The sequence below is a fragment of the Aythya fuligula genome, chromosome Z, assembly GCF_009819795.1.
Source record: "Aythya fuligula isolate bAytFul2 chromosome Z, bAytFul2.pri, whole genome shotgun sequence".
NCBI classification, from domain to species: Eukaryota; Metazoa; Chordata; class Aves; order Anseriformes; family Anatidae; genus Aythya; species Aythya fuligula.
Window position 1 is genome coordinate 66,730,291 of NC_045593.1, and position 18,947 is coordinate 66,749,237.

General features: G+C 37.2%; 1 protein-coding gene across 1 annotated transcript in view; it reads right to left on the reverse strand.

Moving 5' to 3' along the window:
* Window positions 1-16,313: 16,313 nt before the first annotated feature.
* HSD17B4 (hydroxysteroid 17-beta dehydrogenase 4) overlaps window positions 16,314-18,947 on the reverse strand; it is a 60,872-nt gene continuing 58,238 nt past the window's right edge. The window contains exons 23-24 of the mRNA XM_032205977.1: window positions 18,451-18,578; window positions 16,314-16,678 (exon numbers count right to left, since the gene is read on the reverse strand). Of these exons, the coding sequence (XP_032061868.1) occupies window positions 16,589-16,678; window positions 18,451-18,578 (218 nt within the window). The 3' untranslated portion in view covers window positions 16,314-16,588. The remainder of the gene's footprint in view (window positions 16,679-18,450; window positions 18,579-18,947) is intronic.

The following is an 18,947-nucleotide window of genomic DNA, read 5'->3' on the forward strand; positions in this document are numbered from 1 at the left end:
ATGCAGAGGTCTCTCCACCACAAGCCTGAGAACAAAAGACAGAGGAAGCAGAGGAAAAGACCTAATATTATAACCACATCTCATACTCAGTCATTAGGTTTATCTGGATTTGCCTGGAAGCACAGACAATGGGTAGCAAACAGATCCAGGAAAAATGAAAGGAGAGGAGCTGGCAGTCCTCAAGAGGAGATGGGGTAGCACCAGCTGCATCTGGCAGCTCTCTACTCTGCTTTGCAAAGTGAAAGTGGATGGAAGTGGTCTTCAAGCAGTGTCCACTCTCAGGGCAGCAGTCTGTCTGCAAACTAAGATGCTGCTTAGATCTTTAGTTTGCTCTTTGGTTATCTGAGCGAGCATGGAGTAGCTCAGTTCACTGGTAATGCATATAATTTAACAAATGGAAAACAGGTGTGTTTTCACAGCCACTGCTGGATGAAATATTTCTAACTGTTTCTAAATCAAAAGACATTGCTTTGGTTTACAACAAAGTAAGAGTAACGCATGCTATTTGCTATTATTTAGTAGCTCCAACCTATAATTATATTGAACTCAATCCACTATTATATCTTTAATTTGGAGGAAACACATTGCCAAACATACTTGTCACAGACCTGCATTAATCTGCGTAATGGGCAATGTTCACAACATGACCAAAGCTGAGCTGGTCATTATGACTGCTTGGCATGCTCCAGATGATTTGACAATTATATCAGCATCTCCCAGAGAATTATGCCATAGTTAATCACCTCTCTTCTTGACACTGCTCTAGGTTTGTAAGACTTGCCTCATCAGCAGTGCTGCTGGAATGTTTTACATCTACTCTTTTTTTGAGAAGTGGCATTTTCATCGTAGCTGTTTAAGGATCAGAACAAAGGAGACTTAAGTTCACCTGGCCAGCAGAATGGAATGTCACCCAATAGAAAGGTGCTACCAAAGGCTTCCTCATTAGTGGTTAATATAGAGGAAATTATTAATAAAAAATAATAATAATAATAAAAAGGCAGTGCTGCTATAACACTGTAACAAATACAATAAGCATAAAGCTAAATCCCTTCTTCTGTTTCCAGGTCTCTGAAAAATACCCTGACTGTCAGAAACTATGGTCACCATCCTGTCCTCTAAATAGCAAGTACACAGAGCACGTAGGAAGTTTAGCAGAGGTATCAGGTTAAAGCCCCGCATTAGTCCACTAATACACGGGTGGTATCTGAGACACACAAACATTGGTGCCAAATGGATGAAGCAGCAGCTTCCATAGTCAAGTAAAAATGCAGAGCCAAGCCACGGCAGATAATGTGTGTAAATCTCATAATCTCTGCACAGAGAAGTTTGGTTGTGTTTTCAGGACCAGACCACCACTGAAGCCAATGCAGAGACTGCAGCTAAGTAGAAAGATACTAGATGGGCTTTAACCAAGCTAACTCATCTGCTTGCAGAAGCATGGAGGCCAGTGAGAGGTTGGTTCATGGCCAACCCTGAGCTCAGGTTCAGTGGCCAACTTGGAGCCCATGAGGTCCCTGTCTCCTGCAGTTCTGCAGCTGCAAGAATGGTGGCAGAGCTCCACCAGCTCAGGCTGAATCTGGTCTTCCTATAAGAGTGTTCGGTCAAACAAAAACATATTAAAAGACATAAGGAGGCCTGGGGCTGGCAGAACCACTTACTAAGGCCCACCCCTAATATCAAAGAGCATAAACATTTCAAAGAGGTTTCAAATTCCCTAACTCAGTTTCCAAAGTTTCCTCTTATCTAAGTTAAGCAAGTCTGAAATAATTCTCTCTGAGTCATCTTTGAAGTAAATACCAACAACCAGACTTCCTGGCAGAAACCAGCATGCAAGATAAATGCATTTCAAGGGCAGAGATGTATACTGGAGAACCAAAGCAGATGACTCATGAAAGCCATTCAAAATGTCGGTTGTACCTACAGAACTTAAATGCCTTGCAGAAAAGACAGACACCAAGGACAGCACCAAATGAACAGAACGGGGCAGCTATGGGTAAATTCTCTATGTGGTGAGCTGATTTCAGTGAGAAGCTTGGAAATGTAGAGCTTTGTGCTAGATTGTGACATGGGTGCCTTGTCAAGAAAGAACAATAGAAATTGCTAGCAAACACTACTGGATATGAAACATCATTGCCAGAGAGCTGTCACAATGCTAGGCTAACACTGTATTTATTTTGCCTCTCTTAATTCACCTACTTTCACTTCAATGTTGAGATCATATGAGTGTGTGCAAGAAACTTATGCTTTTAAAATGAACTCTGAGTTGATTTTAACTGTTTTCCTCTTCCAGTTGGTTTTAACTCAACTTTTCCACATAGAAAAAATGTAATAAAGAAAGAAAGATTAGTAATGAGAGAGAGACTTTGTCTTTGTTTACTTACAAACTTGGGAACTTCTGTTATAGCATTTTAAAATATGAGTTAATTTTAACACAGTCAGTAAGATTAATATGCCTACTATGTTCATATAAAAAATGTGAACATGTTAATAAAATGCTGAATAAGTGTCATTAAAATTGATTCATAATTCAGATCAATATGTCAAAAAAGCCTCTCTATTAGCTTACCAATTTTTCACCAAGCCAGTGCGTAGACACTGGAAATCTCTCTTTGCATTTGGAAATGATTCATTCCTAAAAATCATCAATTTATGTATTTTAAAATATTCCTTCTCTGAATACACAAGGTCTGTTACACACAAGTTTTGAAATGACAGCATAGAAAAGCATATTGCAATAAAAATATGCCTATCTGAAGACTTAAAAGTCCTCTTTATGGCTGCCTGCATTTTCACAGCTGTAATGAATCGCACCCATTCTCCAAAACCAAAAGCAGAAGATTTTCCCCTCACTGTTGGGAGCCCAGAAAAGCATACTTCAATCATACCTGCTATCAAAGTAGCTAGTACATGATGCACAGTGGAACAAATCTAACCTTGTCCCGTAGAGAAGTGTTCCTCATGACTAGCAACAGTGCACCTTATGTAATACTTCAGATGAAAGATATAATTCCCTAATGAAAGTTTTTCAGATATGAAGTGGAAGGGCATTAAAACAGATAATATAATTTTCATGGTTTCTTACTATTTCATGGATTCTTACTATTTCAGATAAGCACTTTTTCTTTCAAGCACTGATGATTCATGTAATTTAATATTTAACATAAAAGTAGAGTTCTATACATCACATTAAATTGGAGATGGCAATATATAACTGTTGTTCTCAAATATGGCTGGCTACAAGAACTGCAGTTTCTTCAGTAAATGTGATTATAACAAACAAGGGATGATAACAGCACAGATATTGCTACTATGAAGCCTCGTAAAGGTTTTAACTTGTTTCCATTTGCTCAGTACATAAGTCAATTAAATGGATGTTACTACATTCAGGCAAAATTAATACTTGCCAAGTTAGAAGAATAGCCCTGTTTACAGATGGAAATGGTATGATGTGGCTGCATCTGGCCAGTAAACACCAGCTCAAGACAGCTCATTTTCTTATGCCCTCTTCCAGTTCATTTTGTGTTTTTCATAATTTGATCCAAATTTGGATTTCTCTCTCACTCTTAGCTTAATGTCCTGGCTTTGCACACTCCTTCAGAAGCCATGATGACTTTAAAGTCATCAACTTATTTCTTAATCCTTGCCTTTTATCATGATGAAGGGAGTATTATATCAAGACACATCAATAAGAAAAGTAATTACTCAAAAGGTTACATGCAGCTTCATAAATTTGAGAATTACCAGACTACATTTTGCTCTGAAAACACCTCAATAGGTCAGAAAAGAGCATCATTATCTCCCTTATCAAGAAGAATAAATATCACTTCAAAAGGGTTTAACATTGGTTAAACACTGGGAAGGTACCTTCAAGCTCTTATTGGTGTAGCTTTCTCAGGACAGGCAAAGAAAAAAAATGCGTGATTTTCAGCATTCACTCTAGGAGTAACAGGGGCATCCCTTTAGCTCCTGGTTAGGGGGTAAAAGAGGAAAGAAAAAAAAATCAATCCCATTCTGTCAATTAAAGTACTGCAGGATTTGAACAATACATTTTTAGTAAGAGATTCACAATTCTGTAACAGAAATGAAAGTTGTTATTTACACAGGATATTTGGAAAAGCATAAGGTTGCATGTTTGTTTGTTTTCAGGGCAACATTACTCATTCCTCAGTGAAGCCTTTACCTCGCTCAATTTATTGCAATAAAATTAGCCTGGTTATGAGCAGATTTCTCTCACGCAGGCACTGATTCTTTAATAAACAAAATCTGATGCCTAAAAAGACATAATAAAAATGTCATAGACTTTGGGATGAGAACACTCTATAAGTGCAAATCTCTCTGGTTCACAAAGCATGTAAGTTGATGCTGTTCAAATTTTACCAAAATCTAACAGGGAATTTTTCTGAGTTCAATAGCGTACTAGCTCCAGATTGATCAGATGAGCTGATTTCTATTTGCCTGACACAAGGATGTGGATGGTGGTAATGCACTACTCTGGTTCACTAAGGTCTGAGTTAACGGTTAGAAATGTCAAATTGCCTGCTGGGGGGAATTGCCAATATGCACGTCTGATTGCACCATTTTAACATTTTGCATTTGATTTTAAAATAGAAGAAAAAAATAATAAATGGTTGCATCCATGGAAAACTGCCAAAACAGAACAAGCTGTCATTGCCTATGAATGGCACCTATGGAACCACTTTTATTCAAAGGGGCATCCGACACTTAGACATGCAGCAGGAATATAAATTCTGGAGTACTTCAGCACAAAGCCAAACCAGTCATCTGGACTAATACATATAGATTTTTGCAAATTAATCTCTCACTAAAATGTATCTATCATTTAAACTACTCTAATATTTTTAACAAATTAATCTTTCCAACAATGTATTTATCATCTTTGGCTTTGCTAAATAAGCACTAAATTCATACATAACAAGGGAATTTACATTTTAGCTCTTAAAGGAGATTTAATGTATTCACTTTATTAACGATTTATAACACCTTCCCTCAGATTTCATTCATTCTGCTGCTGAGGATTCTTTTTTAAATTAGATCTTCTCTGACAGATAGCTATGCATGACTTTTGAAGAGATATTCATGCAGGAGACTGTTGCCAACATACTGGAGAAATGTTTTAAATACTTAAGAGAGCGTTACTAATGCAGTGAAGAAGATCAGAGTAAAGAAAAAATACTGCATTGGAATCAAAATCTCTTTTTTCCCATTATTAGAAAGAAATTCTAGTCCAGGTATTATAGATGTTCTAGAACCTGTTTCACAGAAGTTGTTACACACCTTCAAACTTACAATAGACTAGAATTATTATATTGTTCTGACTTGGTTACCTTTAAGCTACAAGTTTCTTGAGGAAATGGGAAATATAAACAGAAAACAAACACACAGTTCTTTGCACACTGTTAGGATTTTGGACACCTAATTTAATATCCCACTCTATTAATGTCTTATGTGGTCATGAGCAGTTCAGATAGCTTGCATGTGTGAAATTTGTCCATTATTCTGGTGAGTTTAAAAATCATGAAAGCAGAGGCTACATGTAAAATACCAGCTGGAAAATAACTACTGCAAAGTACTATCCAAGGAAGGTGGTTTAAATCAGCTCAAGAAGATGTAGGCACTTGCAAACTTATTTTATTGAACTTTATATCTTGCTGTGTGTTTCAATTTAAATGAAATTTAGCATAATCCTATATAAAAGTCCTGGAGAAAGATGCTGATGTTTGAGCATCACAAACACTCCATCTAACTGTCCTGCCAGGATAAAATAAATACTCACCTGTAAGAAGCATTCTGCAGCACTGAAAATTATTTCATTCTCCTTCCTAGCTAGATTTTTAATTAAACAAAAACTTCCAAGGAACTTATTATCAGCAGCTTTTCTTCTTTTTCTCTGAAATGATTGATTAACATCACTACACTTGTTTTGTAACAGTACTAGCAATCAATAAAAGCAATTATGTTTATAATAGAGTACACAGAGGAGCAAAAGATTTGATGAACTTTTAAAACTTCAATTACCCTTCTAACTAAATAATATTGCTAGAACACTCTGTATATATTAATGATTTACACTGCTGACCAGTCCTACTGTGCTTAACCATTTGCTGTGCTAATTAGACAGGCTACCTGGGGTATCAAGTATTTCACTTGTTCTGGATTACAAAACATTGTGCTCACATAACATATTTCTTTCTGGTGGGTAAGGACAGCTAGTTATGTGCCTGAAAATTATTTTTTTATGAGAACATTGTTTTCATTATCTGGCCATAAAGAATACTAAAAAAAAACAATATTGATATTCAACTTGCACAAGAAATAACATTTCTGGTCAAGCAACACTTTTTTTTGTCTTCATTTAAATGTAAACAAACCGTTGAAAGAAAGGTATACTGGAGATGCATGTTCATCTAAAAGATCTGTGGTTTTGATTTTACTTATTGTGGTTTCTACCACATGGATCTCAAACATTTAAGCAAAGTATTCGGTTCATTCTATAATGTTATGGGTCCTGAGCCAGGACCATAGCAGAGGCACTTAATTTTCCACAGTCAGTAGACTGATGTATGCAACATCTAAAACTCCAGCCTCATTTATGGGAAGAACACGCCCTCCTTCTCACCACCTCCCTCACCTTACCTCAGCTGTCCAGAGGAGTTCCCAGACTGCTGAACAAATGAACCAGAATGGGTTTTAACCAGCAGCCTAAACAAGACATCATTGTCACAGATTAACAGGATTTCTTTAATATATATATATTTGAATGACTCTCTTTTGTATTATAAATGTCAAAGGACAAAACTACAGTTTCAAGCTGTAGGGTGTGCACAAAGTTAATATAGTGTTTAATTAATTCCAGTGTATATAACAATGCTTGTTAATCAAATCAGAATTTCAAGCTGGGTATATATTTGCATGTTTCTTCAGGAACACAAAGAAGTAAAATAATAGATTGTTTCAAAGGTGTATTGTTTCGTGGACTTGAAGAATGATAATATGGTGTTCATGATGGGCAAAAGTGAACATTATTTATAGCATCGACTTTATTAATTACTGATAACATTCATGCCCATCTCTGTATCGACTGAGTTTCACTAAATTGTAATTACCTTACAGAATTGTTTGTCAACTGAGAAGTTTTAAATCGGTAAGCATTTCCCAAGGTGCAGTTTGTACTGTCATTGTGACTTCAGCTACTTGACACAACGTTTCTCTTGCTTTGGAAAAAAAAAAAAAAAAAATTGAAATAAGGTGAACAAACACTGAAAAGTTGTGAGTTTTAGATTGCCTTGTAAAGAGCTTTTGAGGCTGACAAAAAAAAAAAAAAAACAGCACATACCACCTGTGTGTCTCAAACATACTAGCAGGAGGGGGTGGTAGAAGATGGAGCTCCTGCTCAATGAACATGAGGCTGGTAGCTCTGCAGAACAACAGGGTCGTGTCTCAGTGTCAGGGATGTAGTGACAGCACCCTGAAGCCAAAAATGGGCTAGTCGTCTTAGGCGCAGACCTCCAGCAGCAGCCACAATGGCATTAAATTATATTCCAAAATAGGCTACAGAAAAACAAATATGATTCAAACTCCTTTTGTCACAAATCAGCTCAAAAAAAAAAAAAAAAAAAAAAAAAAAAAAAAAAAAAAAAAAGGCAAGGACCATAAAAAGTACATCTAAATGCTCAGAATACAGTAGAAATTTAAACCAAAGTTTCAAACACCCTTATCAAGAAGACCAAAGGCGTCTTAGCCTGCATTAGAAATAGCATGGCCAGCAGGACCAGGGAGGTTGTTGTTGCCCTGTAGTCAGCTCTGGTTAGGCCGTATCTCAAGTACGGCATTCAGTTTTGGGCCCCTCACTGCAAGAAAGACATCAAGGTGCTGGAGCATCACCAGAGAAGGGCTACGAAGCTGGTGAAGGGTCTAGAGAACAAGTCTTATGAGTAGTAGCTGAGGGAACCGGGATCTTTTAGTCTAGAGAAGAGAAGGCTGTGAAAAAAACTCATCTTTCTGTACAGCTAGCTGAAAGGAGGTTACAATGAGGAGTGTGTCGGTCTCTTTTCTTGGGCAAGAAGTGCTAGAACATAAGGAAGTGGATTCATGTTGCACCGCTGAGGGGGGTGGGGAGGGCAAATTTGGACATTAGAAATAAATTCTCCAAAAGAGGGTGATCAAGCATTGGAACTTGGTGCCCAGGAAAGTGGTGTAGTAACCACCCTTGGAGGTCTTCAAGAGATGTTTTGACATAGTACTGAAGGATATGGTTTAGTGGTGGACTAGTGTTAGATGGATGGTTGGACTGGATGATCTCAGAGGTCTTTTCCAACCTAAATAATTCTACAATTCTGTGATTATAAGAACCCCATGAAAACATCAAACTGCCATTATCACGAAGAAACCCAACAGACAAAATGCAAGCCTGCTACAATCACTGACTGCAGGCAGGGAAAAAAAGGTGTAAGAGTGGCATAGCAAATCTTGTTTCAGGAAGCCACAGTACCCAACAGTTAAATCAGGGAGGCTGGAAAGCATACACAGCATGTTTGAGGGCACAGCATGGGCTGCAAATACCAGCTCACCGCCAAGAACAGAAGGGATGACTCAAGCCTCAAGCTACTGTGTTGACACAATGTACAGATACCTTTTTTTTTTCCATGAGAACCTAAATTTTTTTATTAAAAAAAAAAAAAAAAACTACAACTTAAAAATCCACTAAGGTATTTTTCAACATGTGCCTAGAATTGCTAAAATTCTATGACTTTTCTCTAATAATGAAATTTTCTCATTTGTTCTGTGTGACATAGAACAACAACTCCTTTGTGAAAAGGGCACCAAGGAGCTGAAGTACATAATGCTGCAAACCTACAAGTCCATCTATGTTTAAACAAATAAGGGAGAAAAATAGGAAATTAACCAGCATGTAACAGCTAACTAGAAACCTTACATTAGCCAACAGATGTAAAAGTGAAAGCCAGAAATGTATCCAAACACATTTTCCTAATTCACATACAAAACAGAAGTAAATTTCAATCTAAATGCAGAACATGAATAATTATTCTGAGTTAATTTAACCATGATAATTAGAGCACTTGAAACAGAGAGGTGATTGGTGGTACCAGGGCATAAGGGGGTGTCAGTAGCAAACATGGTAAGTCATTATCTCTGGTGGGAGGGAGAGACACAAGTAATTACTACCTGCAGATCCCTGAGGAGTTAGCTGAGACTGACAGTGGGGGAAACTGCCATGTATTAGAAAACCAGCATCTTTATTAAGCCTACACTTCAGTGTCCAGAGCTGCACTCCCATCTAACTGGAAGCAGAGTCTCATGTTCCAAGCTTGCCTGTGGAAAGCCATGCACAGGATTATCTTGAGGAGCAGGACTGAGAGGCCAGAAACAGCACAGCTGGTTTTGTGAGAGGTATTTCATTAGTCCATTATCAATTGTGTGCAAATTCATTAGAGTCATTATGATCTTTTGTGGTCTGGCTTCAATTGCTCTTCATAAAACAACTGTAAACAACCTTTGTGTGATGAAAACAGTGGCGACATTGTTAAGGTACAGCCTGGCCCCTTCACGAATTATTTTACAGTGAATAAGCCATAATGTAGAGTGTCTTTTGGCTGTTGTCTCTGTCAATTGCCTAGCAACGGTGACAGAGTGCTGCATTAAATATACAAGTTTAAAAGCCTGTAGACCAGAGAACAGTAAAGATGTTTACAGCCACATTCCATTTTCATGGTGGTTAAATTTAGATGTAAGCAACAGACTGTGCACCTACCACCCAGCAGCATTTCAAAATCCAGTACCCCACTGCTGCTGCTTTCATTTTACTTTGGCCTTGTCTTACATGGAATGGCGTGGAAACAACAAACTTCACTCCCCAGCTTGGTCTGCATTTATGAGTCCATTTTGGTCTCCTTATACATGGTATTACAGCAACCTGAGAAAACAACTTCTTAAATAATTTTTGACCCAGATACAAAATTACAGTAACCATAAGGTTTGTTTAAAACATTTGACCTTGAGAGTGCTCTTTAAAAAGATGACTTTCCAACAGGGTGTAGCAATGCATTTACTTGTGGAGCTTTGCAAACCACCCTGAAAATTTAAAACACACAATAAATATTATTACCAAATTTTGAGTCCAAAGCTACCTGTTGGCTTTATTTTATTAAAGTCACAAAATATCAGATAAATTACACACTCTAGTGTCTACAACACTGGGGAAAAAAATGTTAATTCATATTCTGTGCTGTGCAGACCCTCAAAGCCTAGCTTAGTAAATCTGGCTACTAGGCTTACACAAACTGCCATAAATAACCATGAAAAGTCATTCAGTAATTATGATCCTGCAAGGAAATAACTTCACCATATGATCTTACACTGCCAACCAAGCATTTCTTTAAAAAAGCTCTCAATCTCTAATGAGTGGTTTCACCAGTCTTGCAAAACAGAGTAAAAGTAAATAAAAGCATACCACTCTGACTGTAATTTGTTTTTTTGTTTGTTTGTTTTTCAAAACAATCTATTGTGATAATTAACAACACTGTCCTTGGATATTAGACTATGAAACTACTGAAATCACAGACTCAGTAAGTGCCTGGAATCAGTCACCAACCAAGCATGAAATCGGAAAAGACCTGTAGATAAACACCTACCTCTCTCGTGGAAAAAAACACCACCAACAACAATAACAAAACACTGATTTCGAATGAATGACCACAAGTGATGAGACATTATTTTCCTTCAGATGTGAGTAAAATCATCTATCAGAAGAATTCCCTTAGTCAAACTGTAGTTTAGTCAGTGTTGGGCATTGCCAGCCTCACAAATGCCTTCTGTGTATTTGCTTAAGCCAACTGAATGTTTGATGTGAGTCACAGACCACAGAAGGAAAATATTTCTTCTTGTTTAGATTTTTTCTTCATTTTCCTCAGAAAAAGAAAAATAACAGGCAGGGTTGTTTGCTTGTTTGGTTTGGTTTGTTGTCTGTTCAATTATTTGGTTTTGTTTGTTTGCTTTGGGGAAAGGGGTATTATTCTCTACATTTATATTTTTACCAGCTGTTCTTGGTAACTAATGTGAAAACTAGCACTGACAACTCCCCCTGCCCCCCCCCCCAAAAAAAAGTAAAAAAAAAAAAAAAAAGAAAGAAAAATAAAGAAAAGAAATGAAAATCATTTATAATATGCTTTGAGACAGGAAGGCTATTTTATCTCTGATACAGTAATCAGGTGGCCTCATTTTGTCTTTATTAAAAAAAGAAACACCTAAAACACCACATGTATTACATTCAATCAGAAATTCTGCTATTTTTTATCATCATTTTCTAACAGGATTATGATGCTCTCAGCACCATAGCTATTATGAGCTCTGATAAGGTTACAGCAGATATACGGAATTGCAATGCCTGTTGTTCATAAAAATTAGACTCAGCTTCACACAACAGAAGGCTGAACAGTGCAGAGCTCAGATCAGTTTTGACCAGAAAAGAAAGAGACATACAGGAGCAGAAAACAGGAGGAACGAGGAGCTTCATGAAAAGGTCAGGCAGCTTCATGAGTCACATGCACTTTATCTCAATGGAAAGATCAGTACAAGTAGAAAACAATGCACAAAAAAGCACTGTAAGAAGAAAATACATAATGCTTTGAGGTTTAACCCAGGCATGTCGACTGATGCAAGCTGCAATTCAATTTCTATTTTCTATAGAAACCTGCTGTCCTAATAACATTGGTACCAGACTGCGAACTGTAGTATCATTCTAACACATCCATCTTCTTTTATTTTCTTATTTATTTATTTATTTATTTATTTTCCCTAATCCTTTAAGTACAGGCAATTATTTGAGTAAAGTAAGACCAGGCCTCAGCAATGGACTGCGATTGTTTTCCTTACATTTATAATAATTTACTTTTTTTTTTTCAATGGGCTATTCGTCGATACACAAACCTGTAACCACTTACCCGTTTTTTTATTTAGTCCACAGAATTCCTAGAATCCCAACAGCAAGACTTTTCTGCCAGCGTCATTTCTTTCCAGGCTTAAGGTTCAGTGGGATCCAGGTGAAATCAGGGTGCAACAAAAGACATCCTTACCACTCCAGATTCTTCATTAGCAGTTGACATTGCTACTCTAAAATATGCTAGAAGTAATATACATGGAACTACATTCATAGTCTACTATATTTTTCCTGATGTCACATCAGCTTATGTCCAATGCTGTCTATGTCAGTCTACCAGGCATACAGCTGATGGTCTAAAGGAAAGAATTCCTTACTGCAGAGGAATCGTCATGGAGAACTCATTCGCGTGTGAGTAAGAAAGATATCTGCACCAACTGAAGTAGAAGAAAAAAACACTGTAGAAATTGGAAGATATTAATATTTCCTTTCTTCCTTTACCCTTTCAAACACCATGAACAGAAAGAAAATGCTGCAATGACACTTAGCCATTCTTTACACAACTCTTTACTCACATTAGAACGAAGCAATGTTATATAAATGCTATCCTATATAAATGTTATCCTATGTTATCCTATCTCATTGTTATCCTAAATGCTGCTTTACCCCTGACACTTGTGAAGTGGAACAGAAGGTACACTTCCAGTGAAACCAACCTCTGTCAGGGTACAACATTACATTATTTTGAAGAGGTTTATTAAAAAAAAAAAAAAAAAAAAAAAAGATGAATTTTTTTAAATCTAGATTATGATAATTTATTTGTTATACTACTGAGTTCTTCCATTTTGCAATGCATTTTAATTTCTTAGGATGAATATTGATATAAGGACAGTTGCTTTTACAAGTAGTATAGTCCAACAAACATAAACACAAATAGCCTTAGGAGTATAATGTGCAATTACAGGTGGGCAGCTATTCCCTCCTCTAAGGAAGTGGGAATAAGCATTAGAAGGGATAGTAGGACATGAAATTTAAGTTTCTCTTTCTGAAGTTGCTCAAGTTCACCTCTCTCATGCCTCCCATTCTCCCCCATTTTACTTGTTTTAATGTTCTCTGATTATGAATGCACTTGTCAACATTTAAAGAGCTGTTATCTGTAATTATTGGTGACATCTGGAAGATGTATTGAACTTCACTGAAGTAAACTAATTAAGAAAAACTCTGGTGAATAGAAAGCATAAAATTCAGCACAATGTTCTTTGAAGCCAACAGTTATAGACATAGAGCTTATATAACTTCCCTCATCTGTTATTACTACACTCTTGCTTTAGTTAAGAGGACTCGTAAATGACCGAAGAGGATAAGCCTGTGGAACTACAGTTTACTGTTTGGAGGGAGGAGATAATTGCTAGCCAGCAGGAAGACTGCAATGAATGTAAAGAGTAGAAAAAGAGAAATAAAAATTCCTGAGCCATAATTAAAAAACACAGCAATTTACTTAGCCAGATTTAGCCCTAACTCAAGTATTCCAGAAAACAAACTGTTTGCACAATGCTGTCAGACACATGGTCTGATTTTTGGGTGGTCCTGGGAGAAGGAGGAGTTGGACTCAGTGATTCTTATGGGTCCATTCCAACTCAGAAAATTTTATGATTCTGTGAGAATTTTCATGTAGCATGTGCATATACACACAACTGCAACAAATCCATTTTTCTAATACAGTATTTTTATAGAAATTCATAAAAGACACCTTCTGTATCTGTCACAATGTTGCTTGATAAAGAGCAGCTGTGCAGTACAAGCAATGATTAGACCCAACGTGGAAATAAGTGCTGTGGAGAAGGTTATTAAAGGACTTAAGGGGCATTTCTTCAGTGATGAGCACTGGATGGTCTCTTTGAGGAGGCAAACATCACACTTGTCCTCTTTCCAATCCATTTGGAAAGTGACCTTTTACATGGGCAAAAGGGACATGGGGGAATGGTTTCAAACTAGAAGAGGGGAGGTGTAGAGGTTAAGAAGAAATTCTTCGCTCAGAGGGTGGTGAGGCACTGGCACAGGTTGCCCAGAGAAGTTGTGGATGCCCCCTGGACGTGTTCAAGGCCAAGTTGGAGGGCTAGCATCCCTGCCTATGGCAGAGGAGTTGGAACTGGATGGTCTTTATGGTCCCTACCAAGCCAAGCCCTTCTGTGATTCTATTCATGAAGTGATTTATGAGACACACTCTAACTGTCAGTTTCATATTTCTGTCTCAATCAAAGCCTAGCTGACAGTATAGCTGAGAATAAATACTTTTATGAAGAATTTGACTGACTATTACAACGTGTAACATCTGTCCTCAAACTGCCAAACTCATCTGCAGTCCTAACAGGCTCTTCAATAAAGCTGCAGTCTACTCAGGCAGCCAGGGAAGTGATGCCAACTCCTAGTTCAGGGTTATAAATAAATAAATATTGCCTGATCCCAGGTGTTCAGGTGGCAAGCAGTATGTAAAAGCTGTGGCTCTATGATTTACTGAAGAAACTATGCTATCCCAGTTGTACCCATATATACAAAATTAGTAATTCACTCGTACCCGCTATCTTCATAAGAGTTAATCTACATCAGTGCTGTATAATACCTCTCAAATGAAAATGTTTCCCATAATTAATGCTTACCACTTCATCCCAGCCTCTCTTTTAATGCAACACTGCATACAGCATCACAGAACAGCTGAGGTTGAAATAGACCTCTGTAGGTCATCAGGTCCAACTTTCCTGCTCAGGCAGGAAGGAACCTAGAACAGGTTGCCCAGGTCCACGTCCAGACAGCTCCTGATGTTCTTCAAGCAGGGAGACTCCACAGCCACTCTGGCAACCTTTGCCAGTGCTCACACACCCACAGCAAAGTGCTTCCTGATGTTAACACAGAAACTCCTGTACCCATTACCTCTTGTCCTGGTACTGGGCAACACTGGAAAGCCTGGCTCCATCCTCTTTGCACCCTTCCTCCCCACCCATCCCCTGCCCTCCCCTCTTCGGGCTGAACAATTCCCAGTTTCCCAGCCTTCCCTCACAGGGATAACTAAACTCCAGCACTCCAGTCCCTTCATCTTCTTTGTGGCCCTTCATTGACTCTCCCCAATATGTTCATGTCTTTCTTGTGCTGTGGAGACCACAAGTGGACCCAGCACTCCACCTGTGGCCTCACCAGCACTGAGTAGAGGGGAAGGATCACCTCCCTCCACCTGCTGGCACTGCTTTGCATAATGAAGCCCAAGATACCATCAGCCTTATTAGCAAGGGCACATTGCCTGCTCATGTTCAATTTGGTGTCCATCAGGAATCCACAGTCCTTTTCTGCTAAGTTGCTTTTTAAGGTGGATGGCCCCCAGGATACATTGATGTATAGGGTCATTTTTCTCCAGGTGCAGGATTTTGTACTTCTCCTCGTTGAGCTTCATGAAGTTCCTGTTGACTCATTTTGCCAGCCTATCCAGGTCCTTCTGGAAGTATTTGACAACAACTTCCATTTCATTTGACCTCATCATTTAATTCTACTACCTCAAAGAGACAGAGAATAACACAGAGTTGGAAAAACAGAAAAGAAAAAAAAAAAAAAAAAAAAAACACAAACATTTGAGTCTAGCCCCCCATAAAAAAAAACTCATGATCCTTGTCTTCACTCAGCAGCAGGTATTTACAGGCAAGAAGCGTTAATGAGACTGGTGGGAAAGGTGCAGATTATAAAAGTGAGCATGTACATGCCATGAGCAGTACACCAACTCTCTCAACTGTTAGGGTAGCTACCTCTTCTAATTTCAGCTGTCCTATACTCTTAAGTAGTCACAAATCATTGTTTCCTAGTGTTCCATATTAAAACAAATTTTCCCCAGCATGAAAGAGTTAATAAACAGACAAACCTGTTTTTAAAAGCATCTTCTGCAGTACTTGAGCAATTCTTTTGGTAAAAATGAGCTTGGAAATGCTCTCTTGTTTTTTCAAATAAATAAAGACAGAAAGCCTTTAGAGTTCAGTGTGAAAAACCCCTAATTAAAATAATGAGGGATCCATCTCAAAAAGCCTTACTGAATTTCTGTATAAATTATAACAGAAACTTATTAAAAAAGTGACTGCCTGAAACAGGTTGGCAGAGCTACAGTTCAAGTATCTTCTGTAGAGAAAAAAAAAAAACAAGGACAAGATGCAAACAAATAGAACAGACTTCCATTTTCCAGTTTTTTCATTGGGACTGTGGGAGCTTAAGATAAAAAATATTAATTTTAATTACAAGCCAGTATGTTCAAAGAAATTAGGATGTCTAAGTAAGGTGATATAAATGAGAACTAACAGACACATAGATAATATTAAAGAGGTATATTCATTTAATTTTCATTAGAATTAATATAGAAATATATGCATCTTTGTAAGAACTACATACCTTTTATTCAGATAAAGACGTACAATGAGAAAAGTATGATTCTGTACTGATGCTGAGAAAGAAGGAACACTATTAATGGTTACAGTTATTTCATAATTGTGTCTACAGCAATTAAAACAGCTTGTATATTAGCAGTTTAATGAATCAGTACATTAACATTACGTAGTCTACAAAGTGTTTTAATCATTGCTTCTGAAGTAATTGAAGTTTTTGTTTTCTGAAGTTCTTCACTACTGTGGTAGATGATTGAGCAATTCAGAGCTTGGCATAATCTTTCAGGATTGTTTCCAGTTTCTGGCTCAGCATGATGTTCCCCTTCACTTTTAGTTTACCAGAAAAGAATGCCTACAAAAAGCAAAGAAAGGAAAAAGTGTATTCAACTGCACAATCCAAAGAATTGCTATCACCAAAAAAAAAAAGCCAAAGAAGGTTGTGGTTGTTTAATGCTTATGTGAAAGCCTTCAGTGAACAATTACTACTGGTTTGGAGTTTTTAAAAGAAACACAATCTAAGGTCCAATTTAATGGCATCCAGAATCACCATTTTCAATCTAGAGTACTGGAAAGAGTTCTAGTTTACCAACCAGAAAAGAAAGCAAAACCAAGTCGAACAAAAATTTAGTGGCCTCCATTTCTTTCCTAAGCATAGCACAGACAACTTCATCTGGTATAAGGCAAACTTTTTTGCGGAAGCTGACAAAAACAAAGCTCCAAGTCTTCTCTTCCCTATGCAAGAAAAGTTATCCTCGTCTTACTAAATGAAAAAGACATCCAGTTGTTCAAATTTGTAACAATTCCAAATGGGAACTTTCACAATACACACGTGCATATTCTGAGGAAATATAATGGCTTTATACATAGCATATTGCAAACATACAAAAAATAGACAATACAAAGAACAGATTTTGTTGTATTTGCAGAATTAGAGATCAATGAGTATTTTCTCTGAAATGCTGGTACATCGCATCCTTATTGTCCCTAGTTCAAAGAGCTATATACGCTGTTTCAATCTAGCTCTTTTTTCTTTTAAACTCGTTTTGCTTTGCTGTGGTTTTGCAATTTGAGAGCTCTTTGAAAGTTCTCAAAACAACATGCTTTTGCATAGTTCCATTAACTTGAAATACATTCAATTAAGGAAGAGAGAGACAACAGAACAGAATTTGAATAGATACACAGAGCTTCTTTAGATTAAAAACTTCACAGAACCTCCAAGGAAATAATAATGCCTAAGAATAGATAATATCCCTAAAATTGCAATCATTGTTTTCTAGCTTTCTGGAGATGACATGTGAACATCTTGGTTATGCCCTACTCTACTGCTACATACAGAGGATCACAAAAGTTTTCACTTATGTGGTATGTAGGACTTAAACATTTGCCACCAACATTAGTCTCCAATTTTAAAAAACGAAGTCCCCAAGAACTTCTGCTTGGGATCAAAGAAAATAAACTGTTTGATACACAATGAGCTGATTAAACTTTTCATGTGCTCAAGCTTTAATCTGTAAGCTGATGTTAAACTTGTGAGAGTTTAATTTATTTTTACACAAGGCATTTTTACACTGGTAAAATTAGTAGTTTTAAGCAGTTGATTACCCCAAGAAGCTGAAAGTACCAACTTAAGAAAGAAGCCTTTCTTAAATGTTCCCCTTAAAAACTATCTAATTTGGGTGAAGTTTGCCCAGTTTCAATGTATACGCATTCATGCACTGACAGTGATTTTTCTTTACAGTAGTAGCAGTAAATCAAAGCACTGAAGCAAACACCAATTTCCTGTAGCACAACCAATCAAAACAGCCTGAGTGGCAAAACTGATGAACCCTCAAATCTTTTTGTGAAGTGCCAGAAAAACTAAAAAAATAACTTTGTACTGCTAGGCTTTATTTATGTCATTTGAGATTTCTTTGTCTCCCTTAGAAGTAAAGATGGCATAAATTCCTTACCTTGCCCTCTGACTAATTTAGTACAAGGTTATATGTGCTAATACCTAATTTGAATCTGGTATGCACTGTCAAACATCCAGAGTTGAGTGTCTTGGAATGTAAACAGTCATGATTCAGAACTGAACTAAAGCAAACAGTAATTTCCCATGCAAGTGAGTACATCAATGACACCCACCTTTTGGGGGTTGGTCTTTTGTTGCACCACATCCATGAAATCCTGGTCTGAGAGAGTGAAGGTAGTATCAGCAGAACTTTTTGCAGGTCCTTGATAAACAGCCCCAGAGCCATTCTTCAAGTCAATTGCTGAGAAAGAGCAGCAAAGACAGTTTTAGAACAAAATAAAGATGAAATTCTCAGTTTAAAGAACATTACCCTCTATATCTACTATTACAAAGTATCCAGTCGAAACAAACATCATTACCTCAAAAATGGAGTGTTTTTTTTTTGTTTGTTTGTTTTTTAAATTCTTCTTTAATGAAATAAAATAACAGATTAGGAAAAAAATATCTATTCCAGTACTGTTTGTACCTGTGTTGTTCTAACAACAGTTAATCGTGCAGATAGTAACAAGTATTTTCATCCTCTAGGTCAGGAGGTAAGCAATTGAAATAGTAGTAAATCCAAAATTCAAACTCTTTTAAGAAAGTGGAGATTAAGGAAGTTTGTAGTTGA